This window comes from Leptopilina boulardi, unplaced genomic scaffold (assembly GCF_019393585.1).
Source record: "Leptopilina boulardi isolate dan_hultmark-lab unplaced genomic scaffold, ZJU_Lbou_2.1 LbouV2_351, whole genome shotgun sequence".
NCBI classification, from domain to species: domain Eukaryota; kingdom Metazoa; phylum Arthropoda; class Insecta; order Hymenoptera; family Figitidae; genus Leptopilina; species Leptopilina boulardi.
Window position 1 is genome coordinate 686,091 of NW_026137920.1, and position 17,793 is coordinate 703,883.

The 17,793-nt window shown below is 28.2% G+C and overlaps 2 protein-coding genes across 3 annotated transcripts in view; one reads left to right on the forward strand and one right to left on the reverse strand.

Annotated features, from left to right (window-relative positions):
* The window catches only part of LOC127286257 (cAMP-dependent protein kinase type II regulatory subunit), a 251,632-nt gene that overhangs the window by 220,452 nt on the left and 13,387 nt on the right, over positions 1–17,793 (forward strand). For both annotated transcript variants that reach the window (XM_051312631.1, XM_051312632.1), the window contains exon 7: positions 1,155–1,257. In XM_051312631.1, coding sequence (XP_051168588.1) covers positions 1,155–1,257 — 103 coding nt within the window. The remainder of the gene's footprint in view (positions 1–1,154; positions 1,258–17,793) is intronic.
* LOC127286258 (uncharacterized) lies at positions 14,131–17,635 on the reverse strand. The gene is made up of 5 exons (XM_051312633.1): positions 17,434–17,635; positions 17,111–17,295; positions 16,676–16,961; positions 15,643–15,791; positions 14,131–14,669 (listed from the first exon to the last, which is right to left on the reverse strand). Exons 3-5 carry the CDS (start codon positions 16,842–16,844, stop codon positions 14,316–14,318), a joined length of 672 nt encoding a protein of 223 aa, XP_051168590.1. The 5' UTR covers positions 16,845–16,961; positions 17,111–17,295; positions 17,434–17,635; the 3' UTR covers positions 14,131–14,315.

Sequence of the window (17,793 nt, forward strand, 5' to 3'; positions counted from 1 at the left end):
TGCTGCCATCTACCTCCTAAAAAGCTCGGCTGTATTGATTTTATCAACAAATTTTTTCTCATGCATTTTAGGTTATGTTTTTAAGCTGTCACTTTTTAATTATCGAATTGCACATTGTCTTTAATTTTCTGTTATTTTCATTTTCAAATTAAATAGCGAAATGATCTCCTCAATTGTACTATTACCAAAATATCTGAAAAAAATTCGTTTAATTTTGAGTCGATTCAATTCGGACATGATTGATATAAATTGATTAAATTTTTTGCATCAAAAAATGAGACCGTTTCGTGTATCATTTCTAAAAATGATACACAAAACGATCTCTTTTTGATATAACTTATGTGCATCAAAACGTTGCAATAGAAAGAGATACAACCAAGTTTACTGTGTAATTTAAACTCTACGCAAAAAATTACCCATAAATTCATTACTGCTTGCTCAAAAATATCAAAAGCTAGAAGTCATGAAGAAAATCCGTACTGTGTTTGCCTTTTTTGTTTTGGAAAAACGTCAACAATAATTCTAATTAAAGGTGCAACAAATGATTTAGTCATAAGAAATCATTTGTTGCACCTTTAATTGGAATCATTATAGACGTTTTTCCGAAACAAAAAAGGCAAACACAGTAACGATTTGCTTCATGACTTTTAGCTTTTGACATTTTTGAGCGAGCAGTAATAAAATTAAACAATGTTATTAACAAACATTGAGTATTATTTCTGACACTTTTAAATTTAATACTTGACAACTTCATAAAGAATTGATTCATGATTAGATATCGAATTGATTAATATTCAACTGTTTCAAAGTAAAAAAAATACTATAAGTAGTTAAAAATACACAAAAATCGACTTTATTCGTAAATCCCTCTACCGATTTTTTTCATCTTAAGTTCAAATTTCTCATAAAATAATGTGGAATTAATATCTGAAGAGAGACGCGATGGGCCAGTACTTTTGGTTTAAAGTTAGTCCAAGCCCACCGTGTACTTGGATCGCTTCGTGAATTTCACTCGATTATTATATTTTTTGCAAATTGATTGATTAATGAGAATTGAAAAATTGTGCTAAAGACCCTTTTCATGGAAAGACGGTTGTCAAATATGTAGAAAATTATTTTATTACAAAATGACAGTAAATTTTTTTCGTGAACAGGTGAATCGTATTCCTGCTGGCGGTTATTTAGGAGAATTGGCTCTAGTGACGCACAAACCTCGAGCTGCATCCGCTTATGCTGTCGGAAACGTCAAACTGGCCTGTAAGTAAATAACACTTTTTCTTATTAGAGTTTAATTTTTGATTTGGCTTATGGCCTTATCACTTCAAAAATAAGTGACTTACTTGGTATCTTAGAATAAGATGTAATATGAAAAATGGTATCTTCCATCTTAAAAAAATATATTTTGTAAAGTATCACTTTTTGTTAAACTCATATGTATTTTTAGTAAATTGACTACTAAAGTAGGGGAAAAAACGAGAAAAAGACGAAATTTCTTATTGAATAGAAGTCTCTTTAACAATATATGACCTCTTTTTTCAATATTTAGTAGTCAAGTTAAGAAACATTCGACGTGGACAGTATCGTAACTAAAAAGGGTTAGATGAAGCCCCGACTTAATCGCAACAATTATTAATTAACTTTTAATTGAATCATAAATAATATTAATGAGGCTTTACTTTAGGTTATTTTTCTTTTTCTGTGTTTAAAATTTCACAATCCGGTTAGATTATACATCGAAAATACTGTTTTTATGAAGTTAGGGGCGCTTAAAACATACATTACTCTCCTGAGCACATGTGAGCTTGTCTATGAAACCTTCCCAAAAAAAATATATCATGTCATGTACATCTCTTATATCCAAGCTTATAATTCTTTTAATTATTGAGAATCAGTTTCAAATGAACACTATTTTTGTTTTTTTTTTTGTAAAGTTGAAGTGTAATTGTGTTACTGCGTGTCAGTAAAAGTGAGGTTAGGTGCAAGACAAGACAGCGAAAACACCAAGGCGAAGGAACAAGTTCTCATCAGATCACGGATACGTCATAATGAAATTATAATTGAATTATAAAATTCATAAAATATAAAATACATTAAGTATCTTACATAATAGGCCATAGTTAACCTCAAAAATTTTTTCATCAAAAATATTTCATGGCAAAAATACTATTAACATCTTAAACTAAGATATTTTAAATAACTAAAAAGTTACTACCAAAAAAAATGACTACCAAAACATCTTATATTAAGATACATACTTCGTTTTGCAGTGATCTTAACACAAATAAAATATCTGAAATCGATAGGATTTCTCCTAAAGCTTCATGTATTGAATGTGCAATCTTCGAGAAATTGTGTTGTCTTCTTTTCTGTCGAATATTTTAGACCGCGTTGGTACTGTCTTATACTTTTTGATGGACTGAAGAGTATGTGCGAAAAATGGATCAAGTTTGAATTTTTGGAAAGCTTTGTGACAAAAAGTCATCTAATCGATTTACATATCGCGCTGTCATATATGTTATTTCGTTTGCAACTGTTGACTTGAAAGAAACATTTTTCTAAGTTAGAATCAAACTAACTTGTACCCAAATTGGGAAAACATGTAGTAATCATCGCGAAAAAATTGAAGTGTCGCTCTACGACGTTAGAGATTGCACCCCTGGGGTGCTATTCTGTAATTTCATTTCACTTTCGAAAGTGAAGTGAAAGTGAAGTAAAATTACAGAATAGCACCCCAGAACACTTAACAAGCTTTTATGGAAAAATCTCTTGCTTATATACTAATTAATGTTAAATGTGCAAGTGGGGAAAATGACATATTTGTTTAAGGGGGAGACGATCTAAAATAGAATTTTCTTCTTTATGTAGCAATGGACTAAATCGCACATTACATTATATACATTATTATCGCACGTGAGTCTTCTTTTTAGAATCTTCTGCGCAACCGTAAAAAATTAATATATTATAATTATGAACAATTTTAAAATGAAACATTACAGATTTAATTAAGTCATAAAATTTCGTTTGCATTCTAGACAGACAGGCATTTTTTAAGAATATTTTAGACAAAATATAAAACTATTAAATCGACAGAATTATATTTTAAAACATATTTTAAAAAAATTAAAATGTCCCACTGAAATCAAGAAAATTTTTAAACGCAGCATTTTTTGCCGTAGGTGATTTGTATTTCGTTTTGAAGCTTCCGATGTATTTCTCTATATCATCAGTTTCGGGTTTCGATATAGATTTCGTTCTCGGAATTTTCGATAGGGACGTCAAATAAGCACACCTCTAGACCATTTGTCTCCGATCAATCTGAATCATGGTAGAATTGATGTACTAATAGAGTACACACGGAAAAACATTTTATATTAAAAGACAATAAAAATGGTAATCCATTTTGACATATACTCGATATGAAAAAGTGGCTATTCACGGTTCGCTAAGAGTTATTCATAACTAGCTGTCTACGTCTACGTACTAGCTTTACAATAATTGTTAAAGTAAAATTGTGTGAATATAGAAATTAATAAATAAATAGTAATATAGTAAATAATTGCAATGAAACATTCATATTATCAAAGTTTGAATTCATTTCATGTCACATATTTGTAATTTCTACAAAAACTGTAAAGAATTTTTGTTGTTTTTATTTGAAAAAATTTAGAATAAATTTATAATTTAAAAAACAATTGTTAAACAACACTGAATTTTAAAAAAGTATGTAAACATTACTTAAAATTGTTAAGTATACAATAAAAAGAGAACAAAATTTCGAAAACATTTTCAACTTTCGTATTCTGAATTAATTATATAAAACGAATTTTACAGAATAATGCTCTATATTTTTCTATAACGATTGTAGAATATCGTTTTAGATATGTTACCTAACAGAGTTCTAAAATAATTACAGAACATTTGTTACAGAAAAATTCCAGAACAAAATTTCAGAACTTTTCTGTAACATAATTGTAACGTTCTAGATGTCTGTTACTCCTTTGTTTTAGAATAGTTGCATAACGTTATTGGTACAAATATTCTAGAACTATGTTCTTTTTATATTATAGAATAATTGTGGAATGTGTTCATTGGGCAGTTATCTTTTTCTTTAAAAATACAAAAATACATAATTGTACTGAATAATTATAATTGGAATACTTTTGGAATTTTTTGGATGTATACATATATCACGTTTCATGGGAGGTTCGCCATCTTCGCTAACAAATACAACAGCTACTTCATTACAATGCGGAATATTTAAAGTTTTATTATTTAATAATTTATCACGTTTAATCTACATTTCAATATCTCTTACAGGCTTCTCTATTAAAGCCACTCGCTTTTCTTCTTCAATCTCAAAAGATCGCATCATTCTAAATGCTTCAACATATGGATTAATTTTTCGAAGTAAAATATCTACATCTTGATTTAGATGAAGAGAATATGTATTATGATAGACCTGACCGTGTATACGAAAAACATAAGGCCCCTTCCCTTTTGGAACTTCTAATTGAGCTCCCATACTCGCAAAAGTTAACGCGTTATTATACAAACGTATATTCTCTTTAAAGTTTTTGCTTTCACACGTGGAGTCATGTAACAATTTAATTAATTCATCAGGATAAGCACTTAAATCATCTAACTTTACTTTACCCTTATGACAACAACTACTAAATTCTTTATCTGACACGACTTGGACCTGGCCTTAAGCATCTGAGCCATTGGAGACAGATAAAATCCTTTACAAAGTTTACGAACTTATTTGTTAATGAAATGAATCGAACTTAAGAAACTTCTATAACATTTATCTTAAACAGTTTTGATGTTTACGTTGAACTTAGAAAATAAAATATAAAAGTCATTTTTATAAAAAATTTTCTATTTTCAAAATCTGAAAAAGACGTCTTTTAGACATGAAAAAGACATCTTTATGAACAGACATAAGACCTTTTTTGGACCGACCTCAGACATATTATTCACGTTTTTAAGATATACCATACGGGCACAAATTAAAGACGTCTTTTGTCACAAGTCCAAAAGACATCCTCAGGACGTCTTTTGGGCAAGTGTGCCTTCTGAGAATACATTAAAATTAATAAAAACATTATATTTTTATAATTATTAAACAATTATCATCTCAAAATGCATAAATCTTATTAATTTTAATCATTATTAATTATCAATTTCATCATTTTTTATACATTTTAGATAAAATTGCAAACTTGACCTCGTGTGGAGCATTCGCATCATGCAATCCGCCAGTGTGATTTTAATTTTTTTTTCAAAACATGTTAAGTTGAGTTGCACGGAAAATAGGTTAGTTTGACAACTTTGGAAATTTTATAAAAAAGAACAGAAATAATTTAGTTATTAAATTTTTTTTCATTGATATTTGTGGAAAATAGTCTAATTTACCAATGTTAATTGATAATTATGTAAAAAGGGTCAAAATACTACGTGAAAATTAATATTCAAATTTGCCTGTAAAATGTCAAAATTTGTCACATTTTATTTATATTTTCCAAGAAAGTTTATAAATATTATAAAATTTATTACTACCTAACAATAAGTACTTTCCAAGCACTTTCACATGATATGTTGGCTTTTTATTTTTATAATATAGAAATATGTGAAATTTTACCTTGAATGTTGAACTTTTCAGGATTGTATCTGATTTTGAACACTTATATCTTCGCAGGCGATTAATGAAAAAATCCCATTTTGGTATTAAAATTTAAGTTAAGTTTTCTTTATTCATCTTATCAAAATTTGGTGATGGAGAACGAGCTATTTTTTATTTTTATTCACTTTAAAAAATTCACCGTAAAATACGAATTTGAAGGTTAAAAAACAAGTATTTTTATAAATAAAATTCATACAAATAAATCTATATTGAGAAAACCAACTTCAGTTTTATAAAATTACTTGTTTTTTAACCTTTAAATTCGTATTTTAAGGTAGATTTTTTAAAGTGAATAAAAATAAAAAGTAGCTCGTTCTCCATCACCAAATTTTGATAAGATGAATAAAGAAAACTTAACTTAAATTTTAATACCAAAATGGGATTTTTTCATTAATCGCCTGCGAAGATATAAGTGTTCAAAATCAGATACAATCCTGAAAAGTTCAACATTCAAGGTAAAATTTCACATATTTCTATATTATAAAAATAAAAAGCCAACATATCATGTGAAAGTGCTTGGAAAGTACTTACTGTTAGGTAGTAATAAATTTTATAATATTTATAAACTTTCTTGGAAAATATAAATAAAATGTGACAAATTTTGACATTTTACAGGTAAGTTTGAATATTTATTTTCACGTAGTATTTTGGCTTTTTTACACAATTATCAATTAACATTGGTAAAGTAGACTATTTTAAACAAATATCAATGAAAAAAAATTTACTAACTGAATTATTTCTGTTCTTTTTTATAAAATTTCCAAAGCTGTCAAACTAACCTATTTTCCGTTTAACTCAACTTAAAAACTAAATTTCAACGTAAATAAAATAAATTTCGTAAAATAATTGTCAAAAATGAATTGTACGGATATTAAAAGTCATTAATACAAAATACCAAATTTTTCTAAAATTAGGCCGCAACGACTATAGGTAAAATAAAATGGAATGACCCATTCATTATTGTTTTTTTAAATAAATGTTCGAATTTTATTTATTAAATAAAATTTATTTTTAATTTTCACTGTAATTTAAATATACTCTTGATTTTATTTAAATTGATTATTTATTTAGTTTATTGTTTATTACATTAAATTCACTTTAAAGTATTAATTATAAAACAAGTTATTTGATTACCATTTTATTTAATACTTACTTTTTTACTAATATAAATTAACTCGAAATCAATATAATTATAGTTAATGTGGAAATTTTAAACCATAAATAAACCATAAATTCAAATATAATAGGAATAAAAATTATTAAAATCGAGATTAAAAGAGAAATTTTGTTTTTTCATAAACTCCTGCATTCAGTACCAAACCGAATTCACTTATTTCAGGATTAGCTATCGTCATTTTATAGTTTTTTATATCAATGTAGCCGTGAGTAAAAGAACTTGATAAAGTTAAATAACCATTAGCAATAACTTGAAACCACTGACACAGCACACCAATGTTCTGTTTGTTTCCTTCAATGTTTGCATAATTGTTGGAATACTCTGAAGCTTTTTTTGTTTTTTTATTCAAATATCAAAATGAAAGCGTAAGTTCAATAAGACATTGATCACCATCGATACATTTAAATATAACCCAATCACCTACACCAATCTGACTGCATTTTTCTACAAAATCTCCATTTTTATTAATTCTAAGATTATTTTTCTTGTATGAACTGTACTCAGATTGTCGCACTCTCTGAAGTCTATCACTACTCAAACATTCCACACTTTCATTTAAAAGCCAACATATTGAAGATTTCCGTACGACTTTTTCAGCTCCAGTGGAATCTTTAACAATTGTAAACGGACTTGTTTCTTTTAAAGCTGCACCGAATTCGGAGTATTCCCTTAATTCTAAATGTCCTTGAACAGTGATTAAAATTGTCAGATCCTGCAACAATTCAGAAATCGAGTTATCATCATTTTTTGCGTTCATTTCAGATTCAATTCTATTCGAAACACAAGTAGTTTGCTCATTGCTAATTGCAAGTTCTTCAGAATCTTCTTCGTCATCTATAATATTGGGAAGAGTGTAATTAATTTCCGAAAATGAACATGCAAAAGAAATTTGTTCTGCGATTTCCAAATCCACATTCACTCCAATACTACACAGTAAAAGATGAGCGTCTCTTTTAGCCGCATTCATAATTTCCGTGTTCTGTGGCAAAGAATTATTGTGATTGAACATCAAATTCTCTGGAAAAACATCCAAATCTTGACATTCAAATGATGCATTGAAATGATTGACTCGTGGGAATCAAAGGGTATATTAGCATCAAATTTAGTCACTGTAATATCCGACTGTAGTTCAATTAGTGTAATTCGATAGATGCAATCAAGCACACTAAAATTCACCATTGTACAAAGCGTTGTCGTCATTGTCCTCAATTGTCTAAAAAAACTTTCGCAAGTCTGGCTACCATAAAGCCAAGGTAACAAAAATTGAGGAGTATTACTTTCACGACGATGAAGAATAGCTGTCACTAAACAGTGTGCTAATGCACACTGTTTAGTGACAGCATTTTTAGTAATAAAATTTTTAGTCACTGAATAATTAGGAATTGAATTTATCCAAGCTCTCCATAATCTCAAAAAATAGACACTGTACCAAATATAATAAATACGATCTTTAGCAGTAATACTTTGAGAAAGGTAGGACGTCAAAACGTAATATATTAGTTTTAACCCGGCGAGACTAAGGTTCAATTTTGTAACACCGTGACTAAGGTAGGGTAAATTTTACCCTATAATGATTTTCTGTTTCTATATTTAAGAAAAGCTTAAAATCATGGAAATTTTTTAACAAATTTATTTTATATTGTCTAGTAATGTAATTTATTAGTGTCACAACAAAATTTGCATTTATATAAAAATCGCAGTAAAATTCAGCATTCCTAGTTCAAACTATCGAGGAATAAAAGTTTCATAGGGTAAAATTTACCCTACCTTAGTCACGGCGGGTTAAGTAAGCTCTTGTTGCTTCACTTCCAGGAACATGATTTTCAAGTAATGCCCACATCTTCGGATCACAAAGTTTGACAACTGATTGAAAATTCATTTTGTCTTTTCCTGAAACATCCTTTTCAGTTAGGCAATGTTTATCTTTTGAAACTGCCTGCTTCAGTTTTTTTATGTGACCAGCGGAAACTAAAAAATCTCCCATAGGCATAAGAATGGAATTTGATAACAGACGATTTCTTAATTTCGAACCTATAGGGACAGTATCCTGACTAAATAGAACTTCAATTTGAGTTGATGCATAAAATCCTGGCAAGGCAGTACCATCTTTATCAATTGTTTTTAGATTTTGATCCGAAGTTCCTAGATTGTTTTCGATCATCATACTTTTTAATAATTTTGCGTCTCCATCTGATTATATTCCAGCAACGATTATAGAAAGTTCCTTTAAATTTTTTATGATAAAATCCCAACGTCTCCTCACATCTTCACTTGTAAATGAATTGTCAGTCCCATATAAACAAAGACAAAAGGAAGGGCTATTTTTAACTAAAGGCTGAGCCATAATAGCATACAATTGTGAAGCTTTCTTGTTTTTGAGAAAATGATCTTCGATAGACTTTCAAGATGTAGCAAGAAATGAATTTCTTTTTGGCATTCCATAATTATCAAAAGGCAAAACGAATCCAACATGTTGGTTTGATGTAGGATCATATTGTACTCTATTAATGATACGAGTGGCATCTCCACTTAGCCATACTACTAAAGGAAAGTTTCTAGATGATAAAAATGCTTTCAGTTCTTCGAATCGACATGTTCCCTCGGTAATTACTGACCTGCTTATTAAATTGTTTTTAATTTAATTAAATAAAATTCAGGAGAAAAGGAACTTTATGACAAGATTAAATAAGGTTCCTTTTCTCGTGGAGCGTCATATATAATAAGTTTATTACTTTTTTATAATAAAATATATTAGAAAATAATATTATATTTATTTAATACAATAGATTCAAGAATACAGAAAAGGTTTGTATACATTTACCTTGACTTGTTAATAGTTCGGCTAATTGTACTCAATGACGGAAGTGGTAAATTTTTTTGCCAGAGTTTCGTAAGTAATTCTGCCCCCTGTCATAAATAAATAAGAAGAAAACTTCTTCATTGACGTACTATATTTATAACCACCTTTTTTTTTATTAGATTTGCCAATCGAAGCTCGGTTCAACATATTTAAAAATGAGGATTGAACCTGTTGCGTTTCCTCTTCTGGTCGAACATTTGGAATAAGTGTGCACGGAAAACAGTTTGAAGGTTCAATCACAGTGCACACTATAGCATCTTGAATTACAGTGAAATTTCATTGTGAAATAAAGTGCCATCTTTGAATAGGAGAATGTATTCACCTTAAAGTACGGTGATTCATGTTGCACTAAAAATTATTGTGTTTTCATGTTAATACTTTATGCCTCCATAACGTTTTTGGGTGGATAGCACTTAAGTTTAATGTGTTATATTTGTCACCATCGTTTTCGATGACTGTCACGTCAAAAACCGGTGATCGGAACGATCGGAACACAGTAATGAGAATCAATGAGAATTGTCTTTTCAAACATATATATATGTATAACAAATACTTTAAATTTACAATCACTCATCGTCGATAATCGATAATCCTCGTTTTTTATGGTTTATAAATAATATTAAGAAACATTTTTTAGTAGGTTATATATTACAATACTTGCTCTGTAAGTCTGAATTACTTAAAAATAATAAATGTTCGTAAAATCTCGGTTGACTTGTTGCTTTAGTGAAAAATATATAACTGCTATATATGGTAAAATGTTCCTGATTATTAGTAAAAAAAAGTATCTGAAAACATATTATTCAAATTGAATTAATTGGATTATTTATTATTAGAAGTTTAATAGGATTTTAGTTATTTTAACACATAACCTAAAAGTGCATTTAACTGTTGTAATTTACTTATTTTCATGTGCAAATGATTCGACATTGAATCTGATTTTGATATATAAAAATTAATTTAACTGATATAATTTAGTTATTTTCATGTAAATTATTTGACATAGAACTTTATTTTGACGTATAACCTAAAAATGAATTTAACTGACATAATTTAGTTATTTTCATGTACACCAGTTCTTATAATTTTTATTTTATCTCTTAAACAATTTATATGATTTCCAGTAATGCTTTTACTATTCAAAAATCCTGAAGTATCAAAGTCTTAAATAATGTAATTTCAAAATTATAAAATTCTTAATTATCATAATTTTTACTCTTTATAATTTAAAAAACTTATAATTTTCATTTCATAAAATTATTATTTGATCCTTATTTTTCTGGACTTTTAAATAACTTTTGAATATTTAAATTCTCAGTAATAATGTTTACATTTAGATATATAATTGTTGTACAACAATATAAAAAAGGTAGGAAATATTTGAAACATTGAAATTTATTTTTTCATATGTAAAACAATATTTCAGGTTAATAATGCTCGTCCGAAAGTGTAAATGTTTAAAGGTCAAATTTGAATGCAATTATAAAATATAAAATAAAAATTGTATTTATTTGAACATTCAGAACTTAATAATTTGTCTCAAATATTCATTTGTTTCAACTGACATAAACGAAAAATTATATTTCTTATATTTTTTTAAATTTAGTAATTTCTTTTGACCTATCTCAATATTTAATTATTATTAAAAATAGACTTATCACTTCGCAACAAAAATCCTTTATATTTAATACTTCTAACTTTTTAAAATGTTCAAAGTTTCACGATTTTACGCAGATGCATAGTTTTTCCTTAATTTTCATTTCAATGAATAGTTTGCGGATGAGCAGTATTAATAAAGTATAAAAATGATATCGAGTATGTTTATTAATTAATGATTTTTTGTACAACAATATTATTTCAATTCAAATACTATTTACAAAATTATTTATTAGTTTGATGTTTATAATAAAAATATTTTTTTTCTAAAAAATCTACGTTCAACAATTTATTTTGTTTTTTTTTAAATAGCAAGAAACGTCAAGATTGATACCAGATGAGGATTTTTGTCATTTATTCACTGTTTTCTATATTGTTTACTGGTTCGATTAGCGATAAAGAAAAATATGAAGAATGTTTAAAATAATATGAAAAATTTGACTGGTATAATTTCAGAAGTTTATTTACACAACATACTTTGTACATTTTATATAATGTGTCTTACAAAGATATAAGGAACGTCTTTTTTTATCTGTAATAAACACGGAGTTCTCTGTGCTATTGAGTCATAATTAATTATTCTTTGATTTTGGTCATCGGCCAAAACACTGAACGCAAAATAGTGCATATTGAAACCAATTATTCGTAACGGAACAAATTTGAAAAAAATCGAATTGTCTACAATAAAGATTTTTTTAATTTTTCCAAAAAGGGGACCATTTTCCAAATATTTGCTATAATAATAGTTCCAAATTCGTACGTTACATCATTAATTTTTACGTTAGTAACAGTTTTTCGAGAATTTGACATTGGAAAGTAGATGCTCACTGAATCATCTGGTACCTCTGACCCGTACGTCACATACACATCTCTATATTGCGAATACCTGTAATGTATTAGACTCAATTGTAATCTAGTACCGACTGTTAGCAATATATTTCTATTTGATGCAACAGGATTCAAGATAGCTTTTATTATTGTATGTTTTGACTCAAAACGCATTGATGATGTTTTGATTAGAGGTCCATTTTGTAACATCCAGCGTACATAATGGAGCATGAAGTGAAATTTTGCTTTCAAATTGCCAAATAACTTCAAATACATTGTATGATGCTCTTCAATCAAGATTTCCAACTGAGCAAGATGTGAATGAGTAATAGTAGGTAAAGTTATGATATGGATGATTTCTCTCAATTTGATGTAAAGAGTCCAGGAATCATTATCCTCTGGTACCATGTCTCCAACTAGTAGTCCAAAATATCTTGAAAAAAATAGTACTTCCGACGCGGACATTTTAAACTTGCGATTTGATTTGACATAATCCAAAGAAATGTTGAGAGGTACATTAGACGATTCAAAAGCAAAATCCAATGAGTTTAAAGCATTATTCAAAAAATCTATCGTAAAACATTCATCATCTAAAATCAATTTTAACAATATCTCTGCCATGACATAGTTTGCAACACCCTCGAAAACGTCGTGCATAATGTCTACACTTGCATTGGTAATCACGTGAAAATTGTTTAGTGCATTAAACACACAAACTTCCTTTATACCGGTCTCAGAATACTTTAAAGTTTGTGCATCCACTTCATATTTTTCTGTTGTTCTAATTAAAGTTTCATTATCTTTTGTCATAAATTTCGTCTCTTTCGGACCAGCGTAACAAACTCGGCAGAAATGAGTTAACGCGAAAGACTCCACAAAACCTAGAACTCCATTTAGACCAAGATTGTCACCTAATATCAAACTTGTCAGAAAATAAATTATATATTTTTCATTATCCACAATTATTTCGAGTACTTTAGTGTTTAAGTCTTGTAATTCGGAGATAAGATTTTGAAAAATTAATGCATTTCCAAATTTTTTTCGATCCTTAGAGTAGAAAATATCACTCACAAGAATACTGTCAAGTTTAGAGGCAAAATTTGGTGGTAAGCACGGAATAGTGTAATAAACGCATCCAATTTGATTTTTTCCAGCGTGAGAACCTAAAGCGTTGCCAGGTTCAAGATCGTCAAAGTAAATAAATAAAGGTAGTACTGTTCCTTGTTTATCGCAATTTTTGAGCTGTTTCTTCCACAAAGAACCTTGTATAAAATTCATTTTTATCTTTGATTCAGAATTAAGAAAATCCATGTAAGATAACGTGGATTTTAACAATCCGTCCATCTGGAGAAGTTTTTTTAATGAATTTTTCATCGATAAATGAACCATTGTGGTTGTTTTAGTCACTAGAAGAACTTTATCTTCTACAAATTTTGGAACTCGCTCTTTACTTAAAACACATATTTTAGGCTCCACGTATAATCCCATTTTTGTATATAGATTTAATCGTTTACTTTCTGAACTGTATTTTTGAAAAGGGTCCTTGTATTTCTCAAAAGTATTATTTATTGTTTCTGAAACTTGTTGACTAGCAGCATTATACAAACTCGAATTCAATTCTTTTAAAAGAAATGGATTATAATCATTTGATATAAAATTTCGAAACTTTTCAATTACAAATTGTACGTCAGATCTTGAAAGATTGAGATTGTTATATAAATCACAAGTGAGTTCTAAAATTTTTGTTTCTAAATCCATTTGAGAATATTAAAAAATTAGTCTGAATATGGGAAAAAAGATTTTATTCATGAATATTTCTCTTTTTAGCTTATAAAATTTTCTCACTAAATGCTAAGTTTTGACTATTTCCAAGAAAAGAAATCAACGTATTGTTATATTTAGAAAATTTGGTCATAAGAGTAAAACATAATTTTCAGAATAAAGATTTTAGCACAGTTAAAGTTATTTCCTTTAAACATAGTTTCAGTATGTAAAAGTCCCTATTTTAAAGTTAAACTTTAAAGTAACTAACGGCTTTTTATAATCTTTGAATAAATTATAATAATCATAAAATCGACGCAAAACGACAAACGCAATGGTATTCAACGTTTCTATACCACAATTTTACCTATTTCAGTACATAAATGGGATATTTGTTTAGAAGCAACTAAATGTTTCTGTCCTTTGATTTCATACACATATTTATGGAAAAACGACCATATATGTGGACATGCTACATAATAATCAATATGAAGCGCATAAAAAGATTTAAAACAAAAGTATAACGCTTCAACTATTGTTTTGCACTTATGAAGAACTTTTCCTATTACAACGTAAGATTTGCTAATAGAGCTCAGTTTGCCACAAATTATGATATACGGTTGCACACTGAGTACTTTTTTAGTTTCGTAAAAAAGGCACTTTTGGTCTACAAATTTCTGAAGATCTTCTTCGTTCTCTGGAACCTGTGAATAAATTGATAAAGTAGACACATAATATTTTATGAAATATTAAAAGTAAAATATGAAGTACATTATTGGGATCTGACATGGGGGCGGGGCCTAAAGCAATATGGCGTAAATTGGGTAACACTTTTAGTGAATTTACATGGGAATAACATGGGATGCAATAGAACAAAATCGTTTAAAAAATATTGCTTAATTTAATAAATGTATAAGTGAATTTTTTTAATACAAAATTACTATTTAAATTCCTATTTACAAACATGAATAAAAATATAAAAGAAATCTTATTTTTATACAAATGATTTTCTCAAATCCAGCGATACATGTGCAAGAAAAGTATTGTATTTTCCTTTATATTTCATGTAATTATATGAAAATTTATAAATGTATATATTTCATTTTTCATTGTAAAAGTCTGTTAACAAGAAGTGAAAAAAAAATTTATTTATCCGTTTTTACAGTGATAAATTAACTTTCAAAATGTTCACATGCACGGGTAATATGAAAGATTATATAACCTCCAAATTTTAAAATCTTAAACTTACCTGGCAAAATGTAATCACTTCTTTTGAAATGCAGAGAACATACTCTCATAGAAGGCTTTATACTGTTTATATTTAAAGCATTTTTCCAGGCCTTTAATTGATCGACTTTTTCAAAATTATCGAACGTATTTTTCACATCCACTACTCGTTGTTTTGGTTTCGGAAATTTATGGAAAATTACGCTTAAATTTTTCGCTACAGTACTGCCACAGCCTCTCACAGAACACTTAATTCTGCAGGAAGATTTCTCACGCGGTAAAAAATGTAGCTTCATTCATAATGATAAAATAATTAACAATGACAGCGGAACTACAATTGCAAGTGACACAAACAGTTATTCAAAACTAGTTACATTTTTCAACACCAGATGGCATGTGTACGAATGTCAGATCCCAATACAAGTGTAAGTTGAAAATTTTGATGATTACCTCAATATGGACAATGAAAGATTTTACGACGTCATGTTCCTCCGGCTTCCAAGTGGAATTTTGAGAATTCGGATTTTTGGAGTTTGGAGCTTTGAAGACGTGCTTGATCAAACTTGGTAAAAGTAAGGCTGCCAGAGCATTCTCATGTTCTGTAAACAATTACCAATATAATACATACTGTAAATAATTTAATTCAAATAAATATCACATATAGTTTCCATTTAGGGAATATTACCTACTACCTATGTTTAGGATTTTTAAGATTAAAATTTCAACAATCATTAAATCGCCAAAATAAGTATATACCCTACCGGAAGGGTGGTACTTGATTGGTACTGGGAAATTGGAACTGAGATCTCAGTACCAACTCAGTACTAATTTGGTGCATTTTGGTACTGAAATGGAACTGGGAAATTTACCTGCGAAAAGGGTCGAGTTACCGTTAATACCCTCATAAAAGTGAAAAGCGACTAGCTTTTTCAATATGTTTAAACTAAAACTTTATATTTATTTCAATATTATATTTGTTTTTCATGGATTTATATTATTTTCATACATTATTATGCATATGATATTTCCTTTGGCAGCTAAATTCAAAAATAATGTCCATTTTTTTTATCAAACTTAAGGTATACGAGATAAATTATAACTTTTTTAAATGTAATTATTTTATGATAAATTTTAGATATTCATAATCTGGAAATAATAACGAATCTGAATATATATTTTTTAAAGTTGAGTTATTAAAATTACAAATTTTTTAATCAATAAAACTCGGGTTAAAATTTTAATCCTTCAACAAAGGACCTAGGGGTCTATTGTTCAAGGAGGGAAAAACTATTGTTAAAGTACTTTAAAAATGTCTTCTTATGGGTTATCAGGTAGTGGTACTGAAGTGGAACTCAAGCCAAGTCCAATTCAGTACCATTCCAGTACCACTCTTTCGGTAGGGTAATTAATTAAAGTTTAAATTTATTCACTATTTGCACAAACTATAATAAGTTACAATGATATTATTCATTATTGTACTTACCAGCTTCTTTTGGATCTTTGTTATTTTTTAAAATGTCGTCTATATCCATGTAATTTGTATTTACGTGTTTCACTGGCTCATTTTCCAAAGAATTCTTCTGTCCAGAATGACCATTGTTCTTCTTTTTCCTAGTTTTATTGGAGCAACTTTGTTTTGCGACTTGAATCATTTGTTTAGCAATTGTTGGCCAATTTAAAAGAAGTCTATCGTGTACACAAATATGTTTGTATTTTTTATCTTTTTCTGGTATGTGTTTTTTAAATAGATCTTCGAAATCAGATGAAATCTAAAAAATTATGTTTTGCAGAATACAGTTAGCTAAAATTGTTAGCAAAATATTACAAATAATAAAGAGTAAAATCTTGAATTTTATGTTTATAATTTTTTAAGATTTTGCTTTTCCTTAAAATGATTAAAAAGTAATCCTATACTTACCAATGTTTTGCATAAGCTTCCTTTAAGAATTTTAAAATAATTTAAAATATCTACAGCAGTCTTGTGCTTATAAACAGCTTCCTTGCGATGATAAAAAGAATACTTCCAAGTCGTAAGAGCCGCACTTTCGTTTTCCGGGGTTTCTTCACATAAAATGTTCAAGTCTAGTGGGAACTGTTCTAATTCTGTAAGACAAATTAAAAAACGAGTGTAAAAAATACGGTATTTGTCCAAATGTGTCATATTTAATTAATATCCATTTCTATGTATTGACCTACAGATAGAGGAACAAAATTTGTTTACAAGTTTTAAGTATACTACACCTTCGACTTCACTTTCTTTCCCTTCTTTCTCTTAGATTTAATTGAACAATCTACCAACTTAATGTTTGCAGCTTTTTCTCTAATCGTTAGGTATGTGTTGTACAAGAAACCCGATGAATTTACTCTTATTCTTTTATTATTTTCATTAATGGTATAAGAAGGATCATAATATAAATCTTTTTCTTCCGTAGGGAAAAGTGCTTTAATGTTTTTAGCAAGTTCCTTGAATGTATCACAAGTTATTCTACAAACAGAAAATTTGAATTCTAATTAGAATTCAAAAATTGCAAACGAACAAGAATTTTTGTTTTTCTTTGGTTTTTACATTAAATATATATATAAATATTTGAGAACTGCAAT

Excerpts from the sequence above, each read along its gene's own strand:
- LOC127286258 (XM_051312633.1), bottom strand. The coding sequence starts at position 16,844 with ATGATTCAAGTCGCAAAACAAAGTTGCTCCAATAAAACTAGGAAAAAG. Across the intron at positions 15,792-16,675 it reads CAAAGATCCAAAAGAAGCTG|AACATGAGAATGCTCTGGCA; the intron begins GTAAGTACAATA and ends AATTGTTTACAG. Across the intron at positions 14,670-15,642 it reads CTTTCATTGTCCATATTGAG|GTTCCAGAGAACGAAGAAGA; the intron begins GTAATCATCAAA and ends ATTTATTCACAG.